General features: G+C 39.8%; 1 protein-coding gene across 1 annotated transcript in view; it reads left to right on the top strand.

Moving 5' to 3' along the window:
• The window catches only part of GANC (glucosidase alpha, neutral C), a 70,012-nt gene that overhangs the window by 24,157 nt on the left and 28,394 nt on the right, over positions 1 to 17,461 (top strand). The window contains exons 7-12 of the mRNA XM_008059430.2: positions 3,208 to 3,253; positions 7,088 to 7,154; positions 8,559 to 8,655; positions 10,510 to 10,690; positions 10,916 to 11,069; positions 14,787 to 15,022. Of these exons, the coding sequence (XP_008057621.1) occupies positions 3,208 to 3,253; positions 7,088 to 7,154; positions 8,559 to 8,655; positions 10,510 to 10,690; positions 10,916 to 11,069; positions 14,787 to 15,022 (781 nt within the window). The remainder of the gene's footprint in view (positions 1 to 3,207; positions 3,254 to 7,087; positions 7,155 to 8,558; positions 8,656 to 10,509; positions 10,691 to 10,915; positions 11,070 to 14,786; positions 15,023 to 17,461) is intronic.

Here is a 17,461-nt window from a genome sequence, read left to right as displayed (position 1 = left end):
AAAAAAAAAAAAAAAAAAAAAAAAAAGGGCAAAAATCCTGAACAGACACCTCACCAAAGAAGAAATACTCATGGCAAGTGACCTTATGAAAAGATGTTCATTATCATATATCATCAGGCAATTACAAATTGAAATGAATTCCACTATAGCCCTATATGAATGGCCAAAATCCAAAACATTTACACCAAAAGGAGAGAATGAAGAGCAACATTCATTGCTGCTGAGAAAGCAAAATGGTACAGCCATTTTGAAAGACAGTTTGGCAGTTTCTCACAAAATTAAACATGATCCCACCATACAATCCAGGATCATACTCCTTGGTATTTGCCTGAATAAATTGAAATTGTATTTTCTCACAGAAACCTGTATATGGATGTTTATAGCAGCTTTGTTCATAATTGGCAGAACATGGAAGCAACCAAGATGTTTATTAGTAGGTGAATGGACAAATAAACTGTGGTCCATCCAGATGATGGAATATTATTTAGTGTTAAAGGGAGGGGGCTGTCAAGCCATGAAAACACATGGAGGAAACTTAAATGTATATTACTAAGTAGTGACAAAAACCAATCTGAAAGTACATATTGTATGATTCCAATGATATGACCTTCCAGAAAAAGCAGAACTATGGAAACAGTGAAAAGATTAGTGGTGGCCAGGGCTTTAGAGGACAGACTGATGCATAGATTGAGCATAGAGAACTTTTAGAGTAGTGAGAATACTCTGTATGTTACTACAGTGGTTGATATATGTCATTCTACATTTATCCAAGTCCATAGAATGTACCTAATGTGAACCCTAATGGAAACTAGGGACTTTGGTTATAATGATATGTCAATGTAGATTCATTTCATGTAACAAATGTGATGTGGGATGTCAACATTGGAGGAGGTTGTTCGTGTGTGGGGTGAGGGATGTATGGGAGCGCTCTATTTGCCAGTCAGTTGTGCTATGATCCTAACCTCTTAAAAATAAAGTTTTTTAGCTGGGCTCGGTGGCCCAGCCTGTAATCCCACGCCTTTGGGAGGCTGAGGTGAATGGATTGCCTGAGCCCACGGGTTCGAGACTCGCCTGGGCAGCGAGACCTCATCTCTACAATAAATCAAAAAATCAGCCGGGCGTGGTAGCGCATGCCTGTAATTCCGGCTACTCGGAAGGCTGAGGCGGAAGGATCGCCGGAGCCCGGCAGGTCGAGGCTGCGGTGGCCGGGAGCGGCCACTGCACTCCAGTCTGGGCGACAGAGTGAGACTCCAACTCAAAAAAAACGAACAAAAAATAAATAAATAAATAAAGTTTTTTAAATTTAAAAAAAAGTAAAGGGCAACATAACGGAAATTTGTAAAACATATATAAGGAAAAAAATATGCATAATATAGAAAGAGCTCATACGAGTCAATAAGAAAAGAAACAAAAAGTTAATAAGAAAAGAAAAAGTTTGGGTGATACAAACTGCAGCAATGCATATTAACAAAATAAATGTCAAAAAAAATTTAATTGTGTGAAAAAAGTCACAAAAGAATATATACAGTAACTTTTATTTATATAAAAGTTCTTTAGAAAAGCAAACTTAAATATTATATTGTTTGAGGATTCATACACGTGTGAGAATGTTATTTTTAAAAGTCAAGAGAATAATTAACACAAAATTTAATACCTCTAAACAAGAGGAGGAGGCAGGTGAATTTGAAAACAGGAACACAGAGACTTTAAGGAAATAAGTTATTTCTGTTGCTAAAGCTCATTGGTGAACTCTTAGGTGTTCACTTCAGTATTATTCTTTAAACTCTTCATATATTTTATGTACTCTTTGACATGCGAGCTGCATTTTATACTGAAGACAAAAATTGATGTATAATGAGTAAGTAAACAATTCACAGGGGACAAAATAGAAGTACTATTAAACGTATTAAATGGTAGTCTACATCATTTGTGATCGTGGAAATACACATTGAAATGCATTATTTTTTCTAAAATTTTGGATTGGCAAAAAATTGATAAAATCCAGTGTCTTTAAGATTGCGAGCACTCAAATACTATTGTGGGTGAAAAAATATATTGTCATAATCATTCTGGAAAACTGTACATTATGTTGCTGTGTACTAAGATAACACTGAGTGAGGGGACCTGTGTTCTATCTTGTTTACTTTTGTATTGTTGAAATATTATTATTATTATTTTTTTTTTTTTTTGAGTTGGAGTCTTACTTTGTCGCCCAGACTGGAGTGCAGTGGCCGCTCCCGGCCACCACAGCCTTGACCTGCTGGGCTCTGGCGATCCTTCCGCCTCAGCTTTCCGAGTAGCCAGAATTACAGGCATGCACTACCATGCTCGGCTGATTTTTTGATTTATTGTAGAGATGAGGTCTGCTGCCCAGGCGGGTCTCGAACCCACGGGCTCAGGCAATCCACTCGCCTCAGCCTCCCAAAGGCGTGGGATTACAGGCTGAGCCACTGAGCCCGGCTTGAAATATTATTAATGTAATTATATTTATTATAAAAAAAGAGATATTTTTAAAAAGTTAACAAGAAAATTCAAATATAGCTAAATTTGTGTAAGAAATCAAACTATTGGATTAACATTCATCAAGTTTCAATTATATGAACTTTTTCTTTAATTTATTGTTATTATTATTATTATTATTATTATTAATATATTTTGAGTCAGTCACCCAGGCTGGAGTGTAGTGGCATGTTCACAACAATCATGGTTCACGGCAGCCTCAACCTCTTGGGATCGGGCAATTCTTCCACCTCAGCATCCCAAGTTGCTGGGGTTATAGGAGTGCGCCACCATGCGTGGCTAAACTTTTTAATTTTTTCTGTGTTGTCCAGGCTAGTCTCAAACTCCTGGGCTCAGGCAATCTGCCCAACTCAGCCTCACAAAGTGCTAGAATTACAGATGTGAGCCACTGCACCAGCAATCTATTGTTTTTTATTTTTTAGAGATAAACTTTCACTATGTTGCCCAAGCTGGCCTCAAACTCCTGGGCTCAAGCAATCTTCCCACCTCAGCCTCCTGAGTAACTGGGTTTACAAATGCACACTACTGCACTCAGCTTCATTTTTATTTTTATAATGATGTTATATTTAATGATTTAAAGGATATAATTTATGGGGCCTCAAAAGTTGAAAATGAAAATCTTTATCAATGAGTAAAATTCTGTCGGTCTTGCCATTGAGTAAAATAAATTTATTTATGTTAAAACAGAGCTGCCAAAGAAAATGAGGAGGATGCATCAATTGACACCTCTCAGGTAATCTAGATTGAGCTATTTGTAGTTATCTTTTTTTTTTTTTTTGAGTTATAGTCTCACTCTGTTGCCCAGGAGTGCACTGGTACACTCACAGTCATCCCAGTGTCGACCTGCTGGGCTCCGGTGAAACTTCCACCTCAGCCTTCCTAGTAGCTGGAACTACAGGTACACGCTACCACACCCAGCTAATTTTTTGTAGAGATGAGGTTTCACTAAGTTGCCTGGGCTGGTCTCGAACCCACAGTCTCAGGCCATCCACTCGCCTTGGCCTCCCCAAGTGCTGGGATTAAAGACTGAGCCACCAAGCCCAGCCTATCATTATCTTTTTCACCATCTTCACAATTATGGGGAATAGAATGAATTCTGTTCCTTCCTTCTACAGAAGGGTACTTGTTAACTGATCTACTATGCATAGGTGAGACTACCTGTTTCTTTTGCTCACCATATCATTTCATTGATTGTTTCACTCATTTCTGCATTCATGTATTTATTCATTTATTCATAAAAACAGATACTTCCTGAGTGCCTCCTTTTTGCCAGGCATTGTGCTATGCAAGGGGAATCAGTCTTGAATAAAACTAATCTGAAACCTATTATCATAGAAGCTAGAATCTATTGGGAAAGACAGGCCTTGAGTAAGTAATTACAAGCATGAGAAGTGTTACAAAACGGTGCTGTAGGAAAATACAGTAAGGAACCTGCCCAAGATCAGGGTTGAGAAAGACTGAAGGAAATCATGTTAAAGCTGAAACTGACACGAGTATACATTGACTAGTCAAAAAGTTGGGAAAACAACATTCCAGGTAGAACTACATATTTAAAGATCTTGAGGTAGTAAAGAGGACATTTGAAGAAAGGGAATATATATACAGCATATATTTCTTTTACCTGGAGGAAGGCAAAAGGGTGGTAATATGTAACAAGGCTAGAGAGATAGGCAGGGGCAGTTCTGTGGAGACTTGTAACAATCTTATCCAACAAATATTTGTTAAGTATCTCCTATATGTCAGGTCTTATTTCAGGTTCATGGTCTTTTTATTTCTGTATTTATTTGTTTACTTATTTAGAGTCAGGGCCTCACCCTGTCTCCCAGGCTAGAGTGCAGTGGCATGATCACAGCTTACCTCACTCTCAATCTCCTGGGCTCAGCCTTAGCCACCCAAGTAGCTGGGACTACAGGTGCATGCCACCACACCCAGCTAATTTTTCTTATTTTTTATTTTATTATTATTATTTTTTTGAGTTGGCATCTCACTCTGTTGCGTAGGCTGGAGAGCAGTGGCACGCTCACGGCCACCCCAGCGTCAACCTGCTGGGCTCAGGTGATCCTTCCACCTCAGCCTTCTAAGTAGCCTGAACTATAGGCATGCACTACCATGCCTGGCTAATTTTTTTTTATTTATTGTAGAGATGAGGTCTTGCCAAGTTGCCCAGGCTGGTCTCAAACTCATGGGCTCAGGCAATCCTCTCACCTCGGTCTCTCAAAGTGCTGGGATTACAGGCTTGAGCTGCCACACCCAGCCTTTATTTTTATTTTTTATTTTTATTTCATTTTGAGAAAGCAGGATTTATTGAGCAGACAGAAAAGCTCCCACATTGGGAGGGGACCTGAAGGGGTTGCCCTTTTTTAATTTTTTTAAAGATGAGGTCTAGCTATGTTGCCCAGGCTGGTCTCAAACCCTTGGGCTCCAGCAATCCTCCCACCTCAGCCTTTCAAGGTGCTGGGATTACAGGTGTGAGCCACTGTGCTTGATTTTTTTTCTGTTTTTAAAAGATTCTTTTGCTGAATGATGAAGAATGAACACTCCAGAATTCTTCTTTTCATCCAGAGCCACATGTATCTTGAAAGGAGCCTGACAGTAGCTATGGCCACCGGAATGATGAAAAATATTTTCAGTGCAGAAAGAACAAATCCTTTTGCTTCAGAACTGACTCATGTTGATGAGCATGAGAGACGGTAATTTTTCCATTTCTAAATAGAGAAGATAAGGGCAACTAAGGCATAACTTTACACAGTTTTTTAACAGTACAACAAATCAACTTTTGGGAGGTTACTAATTAGGTAGTTTAGGTAGTGGTTCTCAGTCACAGACCTTTTTGCAAGAATCTGATGAAAACTATAAATCATCTCCATAGAAAAATTAAAATTTTTTCATACAGTTTTTTGGAAGGTAACAGACTCTAAACCCCATCGATGGACCCCACACTAATAACTTCCACATTAAGCATTCAGGTGTGGTTAAAAATGCAGGGGCTCGCTTTGCAGGTGCCTTAATTATGAAGAAACAACCTAGAAGTGGGCAAATAATTCATTTCAAAGAAATATGTATTTCGTATACACACACAATTTTTTTAAAAAAACTTTTTTCATTCTACTAGTAAAAGAAGACTTTTATAAAGCAAAAAAAAAAGTTTATAGCTCTAGATCAAAAGATTATGGACCTGAGCAGCAATTGTCATCCTAGTTGACTTCTCAAACTAGCACAAGAATATAGCCAGTATTTTGGCTAATTGAAAGCAGGGGGAATAAGGGGAGCAGTGCCCATCTCAGCAAAAACAAATCTCTGCATAGACTCTCTCAAAACAGAACTAAATTGTTGGATTCTAAATGTTTTTTCTCACATGTTTTCAAGAAAATTTTTAAAAATTTTTTATATATGTAAAGACTACATTTTTCCAAGTCCTTTCATATCATTTTGGTTCATGGAAAGGTATTCATGTCAAATGGTATGGCAGTTCCTCAAAAATGTAAACAGAATTACAATTTGACCTAGCAATCCCACTTGAGTATATACCCAAAAGTGAAGGCAGGGACTCAGATATATATTTATTATATTTATACACCCATATCCATAGCAGCATTATACACAGTAGCCACAAGGTAAAAGAAACTCAAGTGTCCACTGACGGATGACCAATAAACAAATTGTGGTATATACATACAATACGATATTATTCAGTCTTAAAAAGGAGGGAGATTCTTACATATGTGCTACAAAGTGGATAAAACTTGAAGACATTATCCTAAATGAAATAAGTGGGTCACAAAAGGACAAATATGATTCCACTTATATGAGGTACCTAGAGCAGTCAAATTCATAGAGACAGGAAGTAGAAAATGACTGCCAGGACTAGTGGAGAGAAATAAGGAGTTGTTATTTACTAGGCAGGAAGGTTCAGTTTGGGAAGATGAAAACGTTCTTTGATGAGAATGCTGGTTGCACAACAGTGTGAATGTCCTTGATGCCACTGAACTGTATACTTGAAAATAGTAAATTTTATATTGTGTGTATTTTACCACTATATATATTTATATCAGCTTTGGCTCATAAGGATGATTACTGACATTTATTTAGAACATAAATTTGTTGTTAAATATACTGACATCACAAACTTGTCTTCTAAAAGACGTCCTCATTTTCTCAGTCTCGTGTTGTTTTGGAGTTGGGGTCTCTCTCTGTCAACCAGGCTGGAGTGCAGTGGCACGATCATGGATCACTGCAGCCCAACCTCCTGGGCTCAGGTGATCCTTCCTCTTTAGCCTCCCAAGTAACTGAGACTACAGGTGTGCACCACCACACATCACTACTTTTTTATTTTGTTTTGGTTTTTTGTTTTTGTAGAGACAAGGTCTCGCTATGTTGTCCAGACTGGTCTTGAATTCCTAGACTGAAGCAATCCTCCTGCCTGAGCCTCCCAAAGTGCTTGGATTACAAGTGTGAACCACCACACCTGGCTCAGTCTTATTTTTTAATAATCCAAATAAAGTGTGCTATTGTGGCTACAACATGTTTCAGTTTATAAACTCAATTTGCTTCATTTTTGTACCAACAGAAAAATCAAGAGGATCTGTGCCTGTGGGAGGAGAAATTTGGAAAATTTGTGGATGTCAAAGCTAATGGTAAAATTGAAGCTGGTGTAGTATTAAAACAGATCATTTCAAAATGACTGTATATCTCTATCTAAAGTCAGGCTCCTTAGTCTATCAAACCTAAAACAAGAGGCATCTGTAAGATTAACAGAAATACCAGATTTGGGTCTTCTATCCTTCAGTAATGAATTGCAACAGATATATAGTAATTATGTGCCTTTTATGGGGAGTATAAGAGAAGTGTGAATCACACAGAGCTTATGGTCTCATGGAGGAGCCTAGGTCAGCACACTGTTTGCTCTGTCCAGTAGATCAGACAGCTACAAATTCCACATTCTCTTTTGATGAGAGTCAAGTGATGAGAAACCAAGTTCTGCAGCTCACAGCGCCAATATTCCAAGCCAGTGGTTCTCAGCATTATCCAAGCCCTCCCATCGTCCAGTGGGTGTGACATTTCTCACTAGGCTCAGTGATGGGGTTGAGGGGAGGAAGAGTTTGTCTTTTTAGGAAATGCCTTTCAGATACTTGGGGCTTATATGGTTAGAAAAAAACTTACTTTCCTTTTCCCTCCCCTATAGAATAACAAACCCTTCCTACCTCCTTTGGAATCCTCATTCTACCCATTTATATCTACAGCATAGCATAATGGTCAGGGCTGACAGAATGTCCCAGATTTATAAGTAGTAGGGTTCTCAGGCTTCCCTTTTTGTAACAACATAATTTTTGTTTTTTTTTACCTTCTCTGTAGCATTCCTTTCCTGCAAACTCCTACAAATAAGAACCATTTGATGTCCAGTACTTTAAACTAAGCTAAATTTAAGTCCATGTTATATCACCTAGGTATTTCCATTTTCCCATAGCTCTAAAATAATTGTTAAATAAAGGATTTTGTCTTTGGTTAAAGGAAATTTATATAACCACAATCACAGGGAAGGAGTATTTTGAGGAGTCAGTGAAGCCCCCTCAGGTGACCTTAAAATGACATTTCCTGTAGGCAGTCAAAATGAGGCTGGCAGTAAGAATATGTGATCAGATAGTAGACACTTCATCATTTTATCTAGCAAAGATTAAAAGTGCTCAATATCCTTTGTTTCTAAAGAAACGTGCAATGTATTTTGGGGAAAAAGTCTAAAACGTAACCATATTTTACAGAGAGAAAGAGATTTATTATAACTGATGACAGAGAGAGCTACAGTATACAGCTAAGGCAATATAACTAACACTATGACCAGAACTTTGCTTACACATTTTATGTAATGCCTGAATATAACATCTTAGGGAGAGTCAGTACACAGCATTGGCTGATTGGTCACAGCGAGCTCAGATCTCTTGGCCCCTAGTCTAGTCATCTTGCTACACTCATAGTTCACTGAATCTTCTTACGTTAGTGTCCTATTGAGAAGCAAAGCTTGATCAGTATCCTGATCTCTACAGGTCCTGCTTCAGTTGGTTTGGATTTTTCCTTGCATGGATTTGAGCATCTCTACGGGATCCCACAACATGCAGAATCACACCTACTTAAAACTACTGGGTAAGTGAAAAGAATTCTCAATAGGAGGCTCTGGTTTCTAGATTGAGGAGATTTGAAAGGAACATTTATGTGATGTCTGAGCCAGCACTAATATGTGCCAGGCCTTTTTCTCCTTGTTATTGCTTGTGGACCTTTAAGAATCTTCTTTGAATGATCCCCCAGAGCAGTGGTTTTCCATGTTGTTTATCTTTTTTGGCAAAATTAGATAATTATAGAAAGTATAATGCTGAACCTAAAAAATATAAAAGAAGTAAAAATATGGAGCTGCTGTGATCAAAGTATGGAGAAGATCTTTACCTCTGAGTTTCACTTTCACCTCTCAAGGTCTTTTTGTGGAGCCCTGGAAGGATGTACTGTGAAAAATCACTGACCTAGAAAAAGGCTTTTACTGAAAGGGGACAGTAAGACAGAGAATGGAAAAGTGTGGCATCTCATATCACCTTTGATTCCCTCAGGGATATCAGGCTAACACTATTGACAAATAGATGGCAGAGACATCAAACTAAGAGGAAACAAAACCAAAGAGAAACAGAACCTGATGTGGTTGCCAGGTAAAGGTGCTGTTTATTTGACACGCAGGCATAGTGACAAGTCCATCAGAAACTGTGCTGCTCTTGGCTGAGCTTGGTGACTCAGGCCTGTAATCTCAGCATTTTAGGAGGCCAAGGTGGGAGGATTGCTTGAAGCCAGGCGTTTGAGACCAGCCTGGGTCTCTACAAAAAAGTTTAAAAATTAACTGGGCATGGTGGTGGACATCTGTAGTCCCAGGTACTAAGGTGGCTGAGGTGGGAAGATCACTTGAGCCCAGGTGTTTGAAGTTACAGTGAGCTATGATTGCGCTTCTGCACTCCAGCCTGAGCAAGAGAGTGAGACCCTGAACTCTTAAAATATATATATATATCAGCCAGACTTGGTGGCTCAGCCTGTAATCCCAGCACTTTGGGAGGCTGAGGTAAGTGGATTGCCTGAGCCTGTGGGCTCGAGACCAGCCCGGGCAACTTGAGAAGACCTCCTCTCTACAATAAATAAAAAATTAGCAGGGCGTGGTAGCACATGCCTGTAGTTCCAGCTACTTGGAAGACTGAGGCGTAAGGATCACAGGAACCCAGCAGGTCAACACTGGGATGGCTGCGAGTGTGCCAGCCTGGGCAACAGAGTGAGACTCCACCTCAAAAAATGGGATGGCTGTGAGTGTGCCAGCCTGGGCAACAGAGTGAGACTCCACCTCAAAAAAAAAAAAATCACGATGCTGCTTTCATACCAACATGAGCTCTGAGTTCTATGCCTCCCACCCCAAATTCAGTTCCCAGCCTTGCCCCACTAAGCACAGTGGAAGCCTGTTGGGACACTTTTCTTTTTTTTTGCATCAGAGAAGTACTCTCAGAATTCATCAGCAGATACTTACTATGTGCTTGCTGTGTGCAGACAGTTCCCTCCTACAAGAGTTATTTAGAAAAGAGATCTCCTAACATCAGTAAACATACCTAATCTCAAACCAGGCAAAACGGGGACCAAAGGGAGGCCCAAACTTTACCTGTACAATGACCACTTGTATATCTAATTCTGAATTGTACCCCACATCTTTAAAATAAAATAAAATAAAAATTTTTTTAAAAAGAAAAGAGATCTAAGATGGGATCGTGTGCTAATTAATTGTCATAGGAGGAGGTGCCAAAGGAATCAAAGAAGGAGGATCGCATTCACCCAGGTCAGGTCAAGAAATCTTTAGGGAAGTGGTAAGAGTTGAGCCTTGAAAGACTCATGGGACTTAAGTGTTTTCAGGGGAGAGTGGAGCTATTCTATTTATTAATAATATATTTGTGTTGATAATTGATAATAATCCTTGTGTTTCAGTGATGGAGATGCTTACCGTCTTTATAACCTGGATGTCTATGGATATAAAATACATGACAAAATGGGCATTTATGGGTCAGTGCCTTATCTTCTGGCGCACAAACAAGGCAGGACCATAGGCATTTTCTGGCTGAATGCCTCAGAAACACTAGTGGAGATCAATACAGAGCCTGCAGTAGAGGTGAGCTATGGATCATGGCTGCATGCCATACTTACAGAAGAAATAAAACCACTGCAGTGCAGTCACAGCTATTATCTTTGTAGTGGTAGTTCTCTGCCACCAAAGACTTTGTAGTATAATCAGTGAATGTCAGTACTATCTACTAAAAAAAGAGACTGTTACTCACATACGGATAGATGTTGTCAGAGGGAAACTTCTCACATTTTCATTCCATTCCCTTTCCAGTATATGTTGACCCAGAAGGGCCCAGTTGCTGCTAAACAAAAGATCAGATCTCGAACTCATGTACACTGGATGTCAGAGAGTGGAATCATTGATGTTTTTCTGCTGACAGGACCCACACCTTCAGACATCTTCACACAGTACTCACGCCTTACAGGTATTTGGATGTAAAAGTGCTGGTTTCCAGTTCTGTTATATATCTTTTATCCCATGTATCACCACAGTAAATTAATATTTGTTGCACACTATGTAGAATTTATAAACAACTAACCCAAGGGTTTAAAGTAGCAAGTATTCCTGCTCCTACTCTCATCCATTCAGTACTCTCATCCATTCAGTTCAGTTACACATTGCATTGAGTCTAGAACACCCTAATTGCTAACACTCTAATTCCTTGCCATCTGCCTTTCTTGGAGCCTTTAGCCCCTGGGCTTCCTCTACCTTGATCTCAGATAACCAATATCCCAACCTGAAATTTTCTATTTTCTTCTCCAATAAAATATACTAATGGCTTTAGCATTAAAAAATTTCTTTTTTTTTTTTTTTTTCTTTTAAGTCAAGGTCTCACTCTGTTGCCCAGGCTAGAGTGCAGTGGCACAATCATGGCTCACCACAGCCTTGACCTCCTGGGATCAGGTGATCCTTCTACCTCAGCCTCCTGAGTAACTGGGACTAGAGGCGCACACCACCACAACCACTTAATTTTTTCTGTTTTTTTTTTTTGTAGAGACAAAGTCTTGCTATGTTGCCCAGGATCGTCTCAAACTCCTGGGCTCAAGCGATCTTCCCACCTCAGCCTCCCAAAGTGGTAGAATTACCAGCATGAGCCAACTCACCCAGCCTAAAACATTTTATCTTTAGAAACCAGCAAGCTTCTCTCTAAGATCAGAAACAAGATGAGACAAGATCAGAAACAGTACAATGCTATGCAACATTGTACTGGAAGTTCTAACCAGAGTGATTAGGCAAGAAAAAGAAATAAAAGGCATCCAAATTGGAAAGGAAGAAATAGAATCTCTCTTTGCAAATGATATGATCCTATATATAGAAACTCCCAAAGAATCCACAAAAAACTACCAGAGCTAATAAATTTAGCTAAGTTACAGGGTACAAAATAAACACACAGAAAATTAGTTATGTTTCCATACATCAGCAATGAACAATCCAAAAAAGAATTAAGAAAATAAGCCCATTAAAATAGCATTGAAAAAAATAAAATAGTCTAGGAATACACCTAACCAAGGAAGTGAAAGGCCTGAAAACTACAAAATATTCCTGAAAAAATTAAAGAAAGTCTAAATAAATTAAACGCCATCCCAAGATCTTGGATTGGAAGACTTAATATTGTTAAGATGGCAATAATACTGGAAGTGATTTACAGATCCATTGCAACCTATCAAAATTCTTGATCTTTTTTGCAGGAGTAGAAAAGCTGATCTTCAAATTCATATGTGCTTGAATAGCTAAACCAATCTTGAAAAAGAAAAACTCAGTTCCCAATTCCAAAGCTTACTTCAAAGCTATGGTAGTCAACAGAGTGTTACTAGATATATAGACCAGTGGAATAAAATTGATGTGGACCCTTTCAGTCTTGAGAATTATGTTTTTCAGCTCTGGAAAACAGTCTTATAATAATCCTTTGATTGATGTTTTTCTCTCCTTTTTCTCTTTCTCCTCTACGGATTTCATGATCTCCTTCTGCTTTTTGTCTATTTTCTGAGCAATTTTCTCAAGTTTATCTTCCAGGCCTTGCATTCATGCTATCAATATTGCTTAAGTGCACTTTCTTATCCTCTTATTCTTCCTTGGTTTTTTGTTTTTGCTTGTTTGCAAAACACTCAGAAAACATTTATTACCCTAACATTTAAAAACCAAAGTAGCAAAAGTGTTGGTACCATAATTTATGTAACCTATTTCACTGGGACAGACTCAATGCTGCTCTGTATAATTTTAAGTTTGTTGAGCATCTAAGTATTTTCTTTCTTTCTTTCTTTCTTTCTTTCTTTCTTTCTTTCTTTCTTTCTTTCTTTCTTTCTTTCTTCTTCTTTTTTAAGAGACAGGATCTCACTCTGTCACTCAGGCTAGAATACAGTGATGCGATCATAGCTCACCTGGAACTCCTGGGCTCAAGCAATCCTCCTGCCTCAGCCTCCCAAGTAGCTAGGACTACAGGCACACGTTACCATGCCTGGCTGATTTTTTGTTTGTTTGTTTTTTGTATAGACAGGGTCTTGCTATGTTGCCCAAGCTGGTCTTGAATTCCTGGCCTCAAGCAATCCTCCTGCCTCAGACACCCAAATTTCTGTGATCTCCTAAGTATTGTTACCCCACTTCTAAACCTCGTGAAGATTTCAGAATAGCACACAGCATTAAATGACATTTATTGTTCCATAAATTATATACAGGTTGAGGGTCCCTTATCCAAAATGCTTGAGACCAAAAGTATTTCAGATTTAAGGTTTTTTTGAATTTTGGACTATTTGCATTATACTTACCAGTTGGCCATTTCTAATCTAAAAACTTGAAATCTAAAATGCTCCAGTGAGCGTTTCCTTTGAGCATTGTGTTGGTACTCAAGAAGCTTCAGATTGTGGAGCATTTCAGATTTCAGAGTTTCAGATCAGGATACTCAACCTGTATTTGTTTTATGCTATCCTAGTCTTGTTTAAGAGTATAATATATATATTTTTTTTTCTCTCTCTAGAGATACCAGTGGGAAAGTTTTGATATTTACTTTGATTCCTTGCATTGTCCCTGTTTTCTCAGAGATCCATTTATTCTATTTCTTTATTTGAGTCCCTATCTCTAATTCTGGAGACTTTGCTTGAATGTAGGGTTGACCCTTGGTCACCATTTATATTTATTGGGAAGGCTCTTCCTGGAAGCTCTGTGTTCTAGCACTAGGGGTGGGAGTGTCTCTGCCAGTGTTCTTGGAGCCTGGATGAGTCTCATGTTCCAGCACTAGGGGTGGGAATGCTAGTATTCTGGGAGCAAGGATGAGCTCTTCCCTCATCAGTAGCATCCTCACAAGCACCCGGGTGAGAGCTTCCTGGGCTTTGCTCAACAGTTACCACCCTTCCCTGCCTGCCGCCTTCCAGATTTTCACTGAAATTACTCCTCTCCCTTTCTCTTGGTTTGGGTGGCTTTATTCCTTTTTCTTTACTCTGGTTTTAGTGGGAGGGGAAGGTGCTTCATGTGTTGATTATAATTTCCTGACATTTCTTCCTGACTTCAGCCTCTTTCCCTTCTGGTCTCAACACTGCTCTCTAACTTAATTTTCCTAAAACATAGATCTGAAAAGGTTACTTCTTGCCCATCCTTGGAAGGCTTCCCATAAAACAAGATTCAGCATGCCTAACCTGAACTACAGGGCCCTTACGATCTGACCTTCTTCAGTTTCGTTTTCTAGTCTCTCTCACATGGTAACAGCCTGGAATACTGATATTTCCTAAGCCTGTCATGTGGTTTTCTGCCTCCGTGTCTCTTCTATTCCCTGTACCTGGAGTGCTCTATCTATTCTCCCTGTATGGTGCACTCCTACTTATTCTTTAAAGTCCCCACCAAGCATTACGTCCTCTAGAAAGCCTTTTAGGACTCTCCACTTCAGTGCAGCCAGAATTTGTTAAGCTCTCTATGTTCCGATAGCACTAGACAGCCTTAACATAGTTATACCTCAGAGCAGAACATTTTATTTATACATCTGCCTCATCAGTCAGGTTGTTATTTCCATGAAGGCAGGAACTGTGCTTTCTTCTCCTTTATATTCTAAGTACAAGCTCAATACTTAGCACCCTGATGACATTTGGGAAATTTTTATAGAATGGATCATGATCACTATGGTGGCAGTTGACATAGTTGCCATGTTCCTTTTTAGGCACGCAAGCCATGCCCCCTCTGTTCTCCTTGGGGTACCACCAGTGCCGCTGGAACTATGAAGATGAGCAGGATGTCATTGCAGTAGATGCAGGTTGTGATGAACATGACATTCCTTATGATGTCATATGGCTGGACATAGAGCACACTGAGGGCAAGAGGTACTTCACCTGGGACAAAAAAAGATTCCCAAACCCCAAAAGGATGCAAGAGCTGCTCAGAAGCAAAAAACGTAAGGTAAGATGAGCTGGCAGTTCTGAACCTTGTAATTACAAGCCTTCTTAAAATTCTCAAACTTGCCTTGGCACAGTACTAGGAGGAAACTGTCTGATTTTTTTTAAATGGCCATGAAAATAGTAGCTTCAAATGTGATTGTAACTGTGGTAACAGAGAAAATGAGTGGTGAAAAGGTGGTGATTCCATCTGTCCCTGCCTTGGTTGTCTAGGTCCCCATGGATAAAGGGACCTAGCATTTTCATTTCCATTTGTTTTTGACACTCTGCAGTAATGTGGTGGATTCCTCCACTCAAAATTTGGTTCTGATGTCACAAATGATGACACTACACAAGCACCAAGAGTGTATGAAAAAGTTTATTCCTAATAAAATGAGGCTTTCTGGAGAGAGAGGCTAGCTCCCAAACTGGTTTGAAAATGATTTGAGAGGGCTGGGAAAAGAGACTGGCTTGACTTTTATGGTGGCTAGAGGGTACGGATGGGGTAAGGGTTCTTGTCATGGGCTAGAGTTTGCATGGTTTGAGCTCTAACTGGCACCAAAAGAAGGAGTACCAGAGCTTTTTTTGTCTATATGTCCAGATGTGGGCAGAAAGGTAAGGGGGAATGGTGAGCCTTGAAAGCCCTTAATAGTCAAACATCAAGTGTGGTTTCAGATTGTTTATTACACTGTTTTTCCTGCATGCTTCCCTAATGGACTCCACCTGCCAATCTTGCCAAGGAGAGAACTGAAATAGAAAATGGGGAGGGAGAGGCCAACCTTGGTGGCTCAGCCTGTAATACCAGCACTTTGAGAGGCCGAGGTGAGTGGATTGCCTGACCCACCTGGGCAACTTGGGGAGACCTCGTCTCTACAATAAATAAAAAATTAGTCGGGTGTGGTAGCGCACGCCTGTAGTTCCAGTTACTTGGAAGGCTGAGGCGGAAGGATCGCTGGAGCCCAGCAGGTCGAGGCTGCAGTGGCCAGAAGTGTGCCACTGCACTCCAGTCTGGGTGACAGAATGAGGCTCCAACTCAAAAAAAAAAAAATAGGGAGGGAGAGAAGCCACTGAAAAATGTATAATGCTGCTTTCCGGTTCCAAGGGTGGTGGTAGTGGTTACAGCACTAATGAAAAGAGAGAGGGAGAAAAGAAAATGGAGAGAGAGAAGGGGTGAAACCCCATACGTATCATTCAAATGGATACAGTCCCTCTCCTTGAAAGTAATATTGCCTTTTTGACCCCTTTGTTTGACTCTCTAGGCTTTTCACAGGTGGTCAGTCAATCCTGTTAACTTCCAATTTCCCAATTAATAAATAGCAGTGAGCTAGACAGTGTGATAAAGCACATTATTCCATCCAGTCATCACAAAACTATGAGGCAGCTGTTGTTACCCTATTCTTCAAATAATGAAACTGAGGTTTAGAGTGGTTTGGAAATTTGCACAAAGGCACCCAGTGAATAAGTAGCAGGGAAGAAGCTGAACTCTGGTCTGCCTAACTCCAGAACATCTGTCCTTACAAGCAGTTGCTTAATGAGGCCTTTGAATGCTCAAGATGCTGTGCTAGTGCTGAAGGGAATGCAGATATGAGCTCCTCAGGGCCTTACAGTGAGTAGAAGACAGATATACATATATATATACAACCATAATACAAAGCAATAACATCAGGGCCAAAGAAAAGTAGGGTGGGGGGCAGGCCAGGAGAGGGACGATTGTATCCTTCTAGAAGACTCAAGCAAGGCTTTGTGTCAAAGGTGCTATTTGCTTGTTTGTTTGCTTGCTTGCTTGTTTTAAGATCACACTATGTTGCCCAGGCCAGTCTCAAACTCCTAGGCTCAAGCGATCTTCCCACCTCAGCCTCCCAAGTAGCTGGGATTACAGATGTATGCCACTGCACCAAGCCCAGAGGTGCATTTTAGACAAGCTTAGCAGAGAAGTGGAGAGAGGGAAGAGGTCAATGTGATCAGAGGATGCAGCATCCGGGGGGGCATTTGGAAAATAGCACAGAGCTGGTTTGACAGGAGAGCAAGGCATGTGAAGGTTTGAGTAGTGTGGGCTCCAACTAGAAAACCTGGGACCTTTCCAAAGACTACTTTTTATGCATCTGGAAATATTAAAAATCTTTGAATAAGGGGTCAATATCCAGAAATATATAACAAACTCCTACAACTCAACAAAAAAACAAGGAATTAAAAAATGGGCAAAGAACTTGAATAGACATTTCTCTATTATGTAGAAAATATAGAAGATACACAAATTGCCAGCACACATGTGAAAAGATGCTCAACATCACTAATCATTAGAGAAATGCAAAGAAAACCACACTGAGATACCACTTTATGCCATTAAAAAACAAGACAAACAGAAAATAACAAGCATTGGGGAGGATGTAGAGAAACTGGAACCCTTGTACACTGTTGGTGGGACTGTAAAATGGTGCAGCTGCTGTGGAAAACAGTATGGCAG

This window comes from Carlito syrichta, unplaced genomic scaffold (genome assembly GCF_000164805.1).
Source record: "Carlito syrichta isolate Samal-C Ts95f unplaced genomic scaffold, Tarsius_syrichta-2.0.1 Scaffold91562, whole genome shotgun sequence".
Lineage (NCBI taxonomy): Eukaryota > Metazoa > Chordata > Mammalia > Primates > Tarsiidae > Carlito > Carlito syrichta.
Note: the sequence above shows the minus strand (reverse complement) of the source record. Positions and strands in the feature narration are given on the sequence as shown.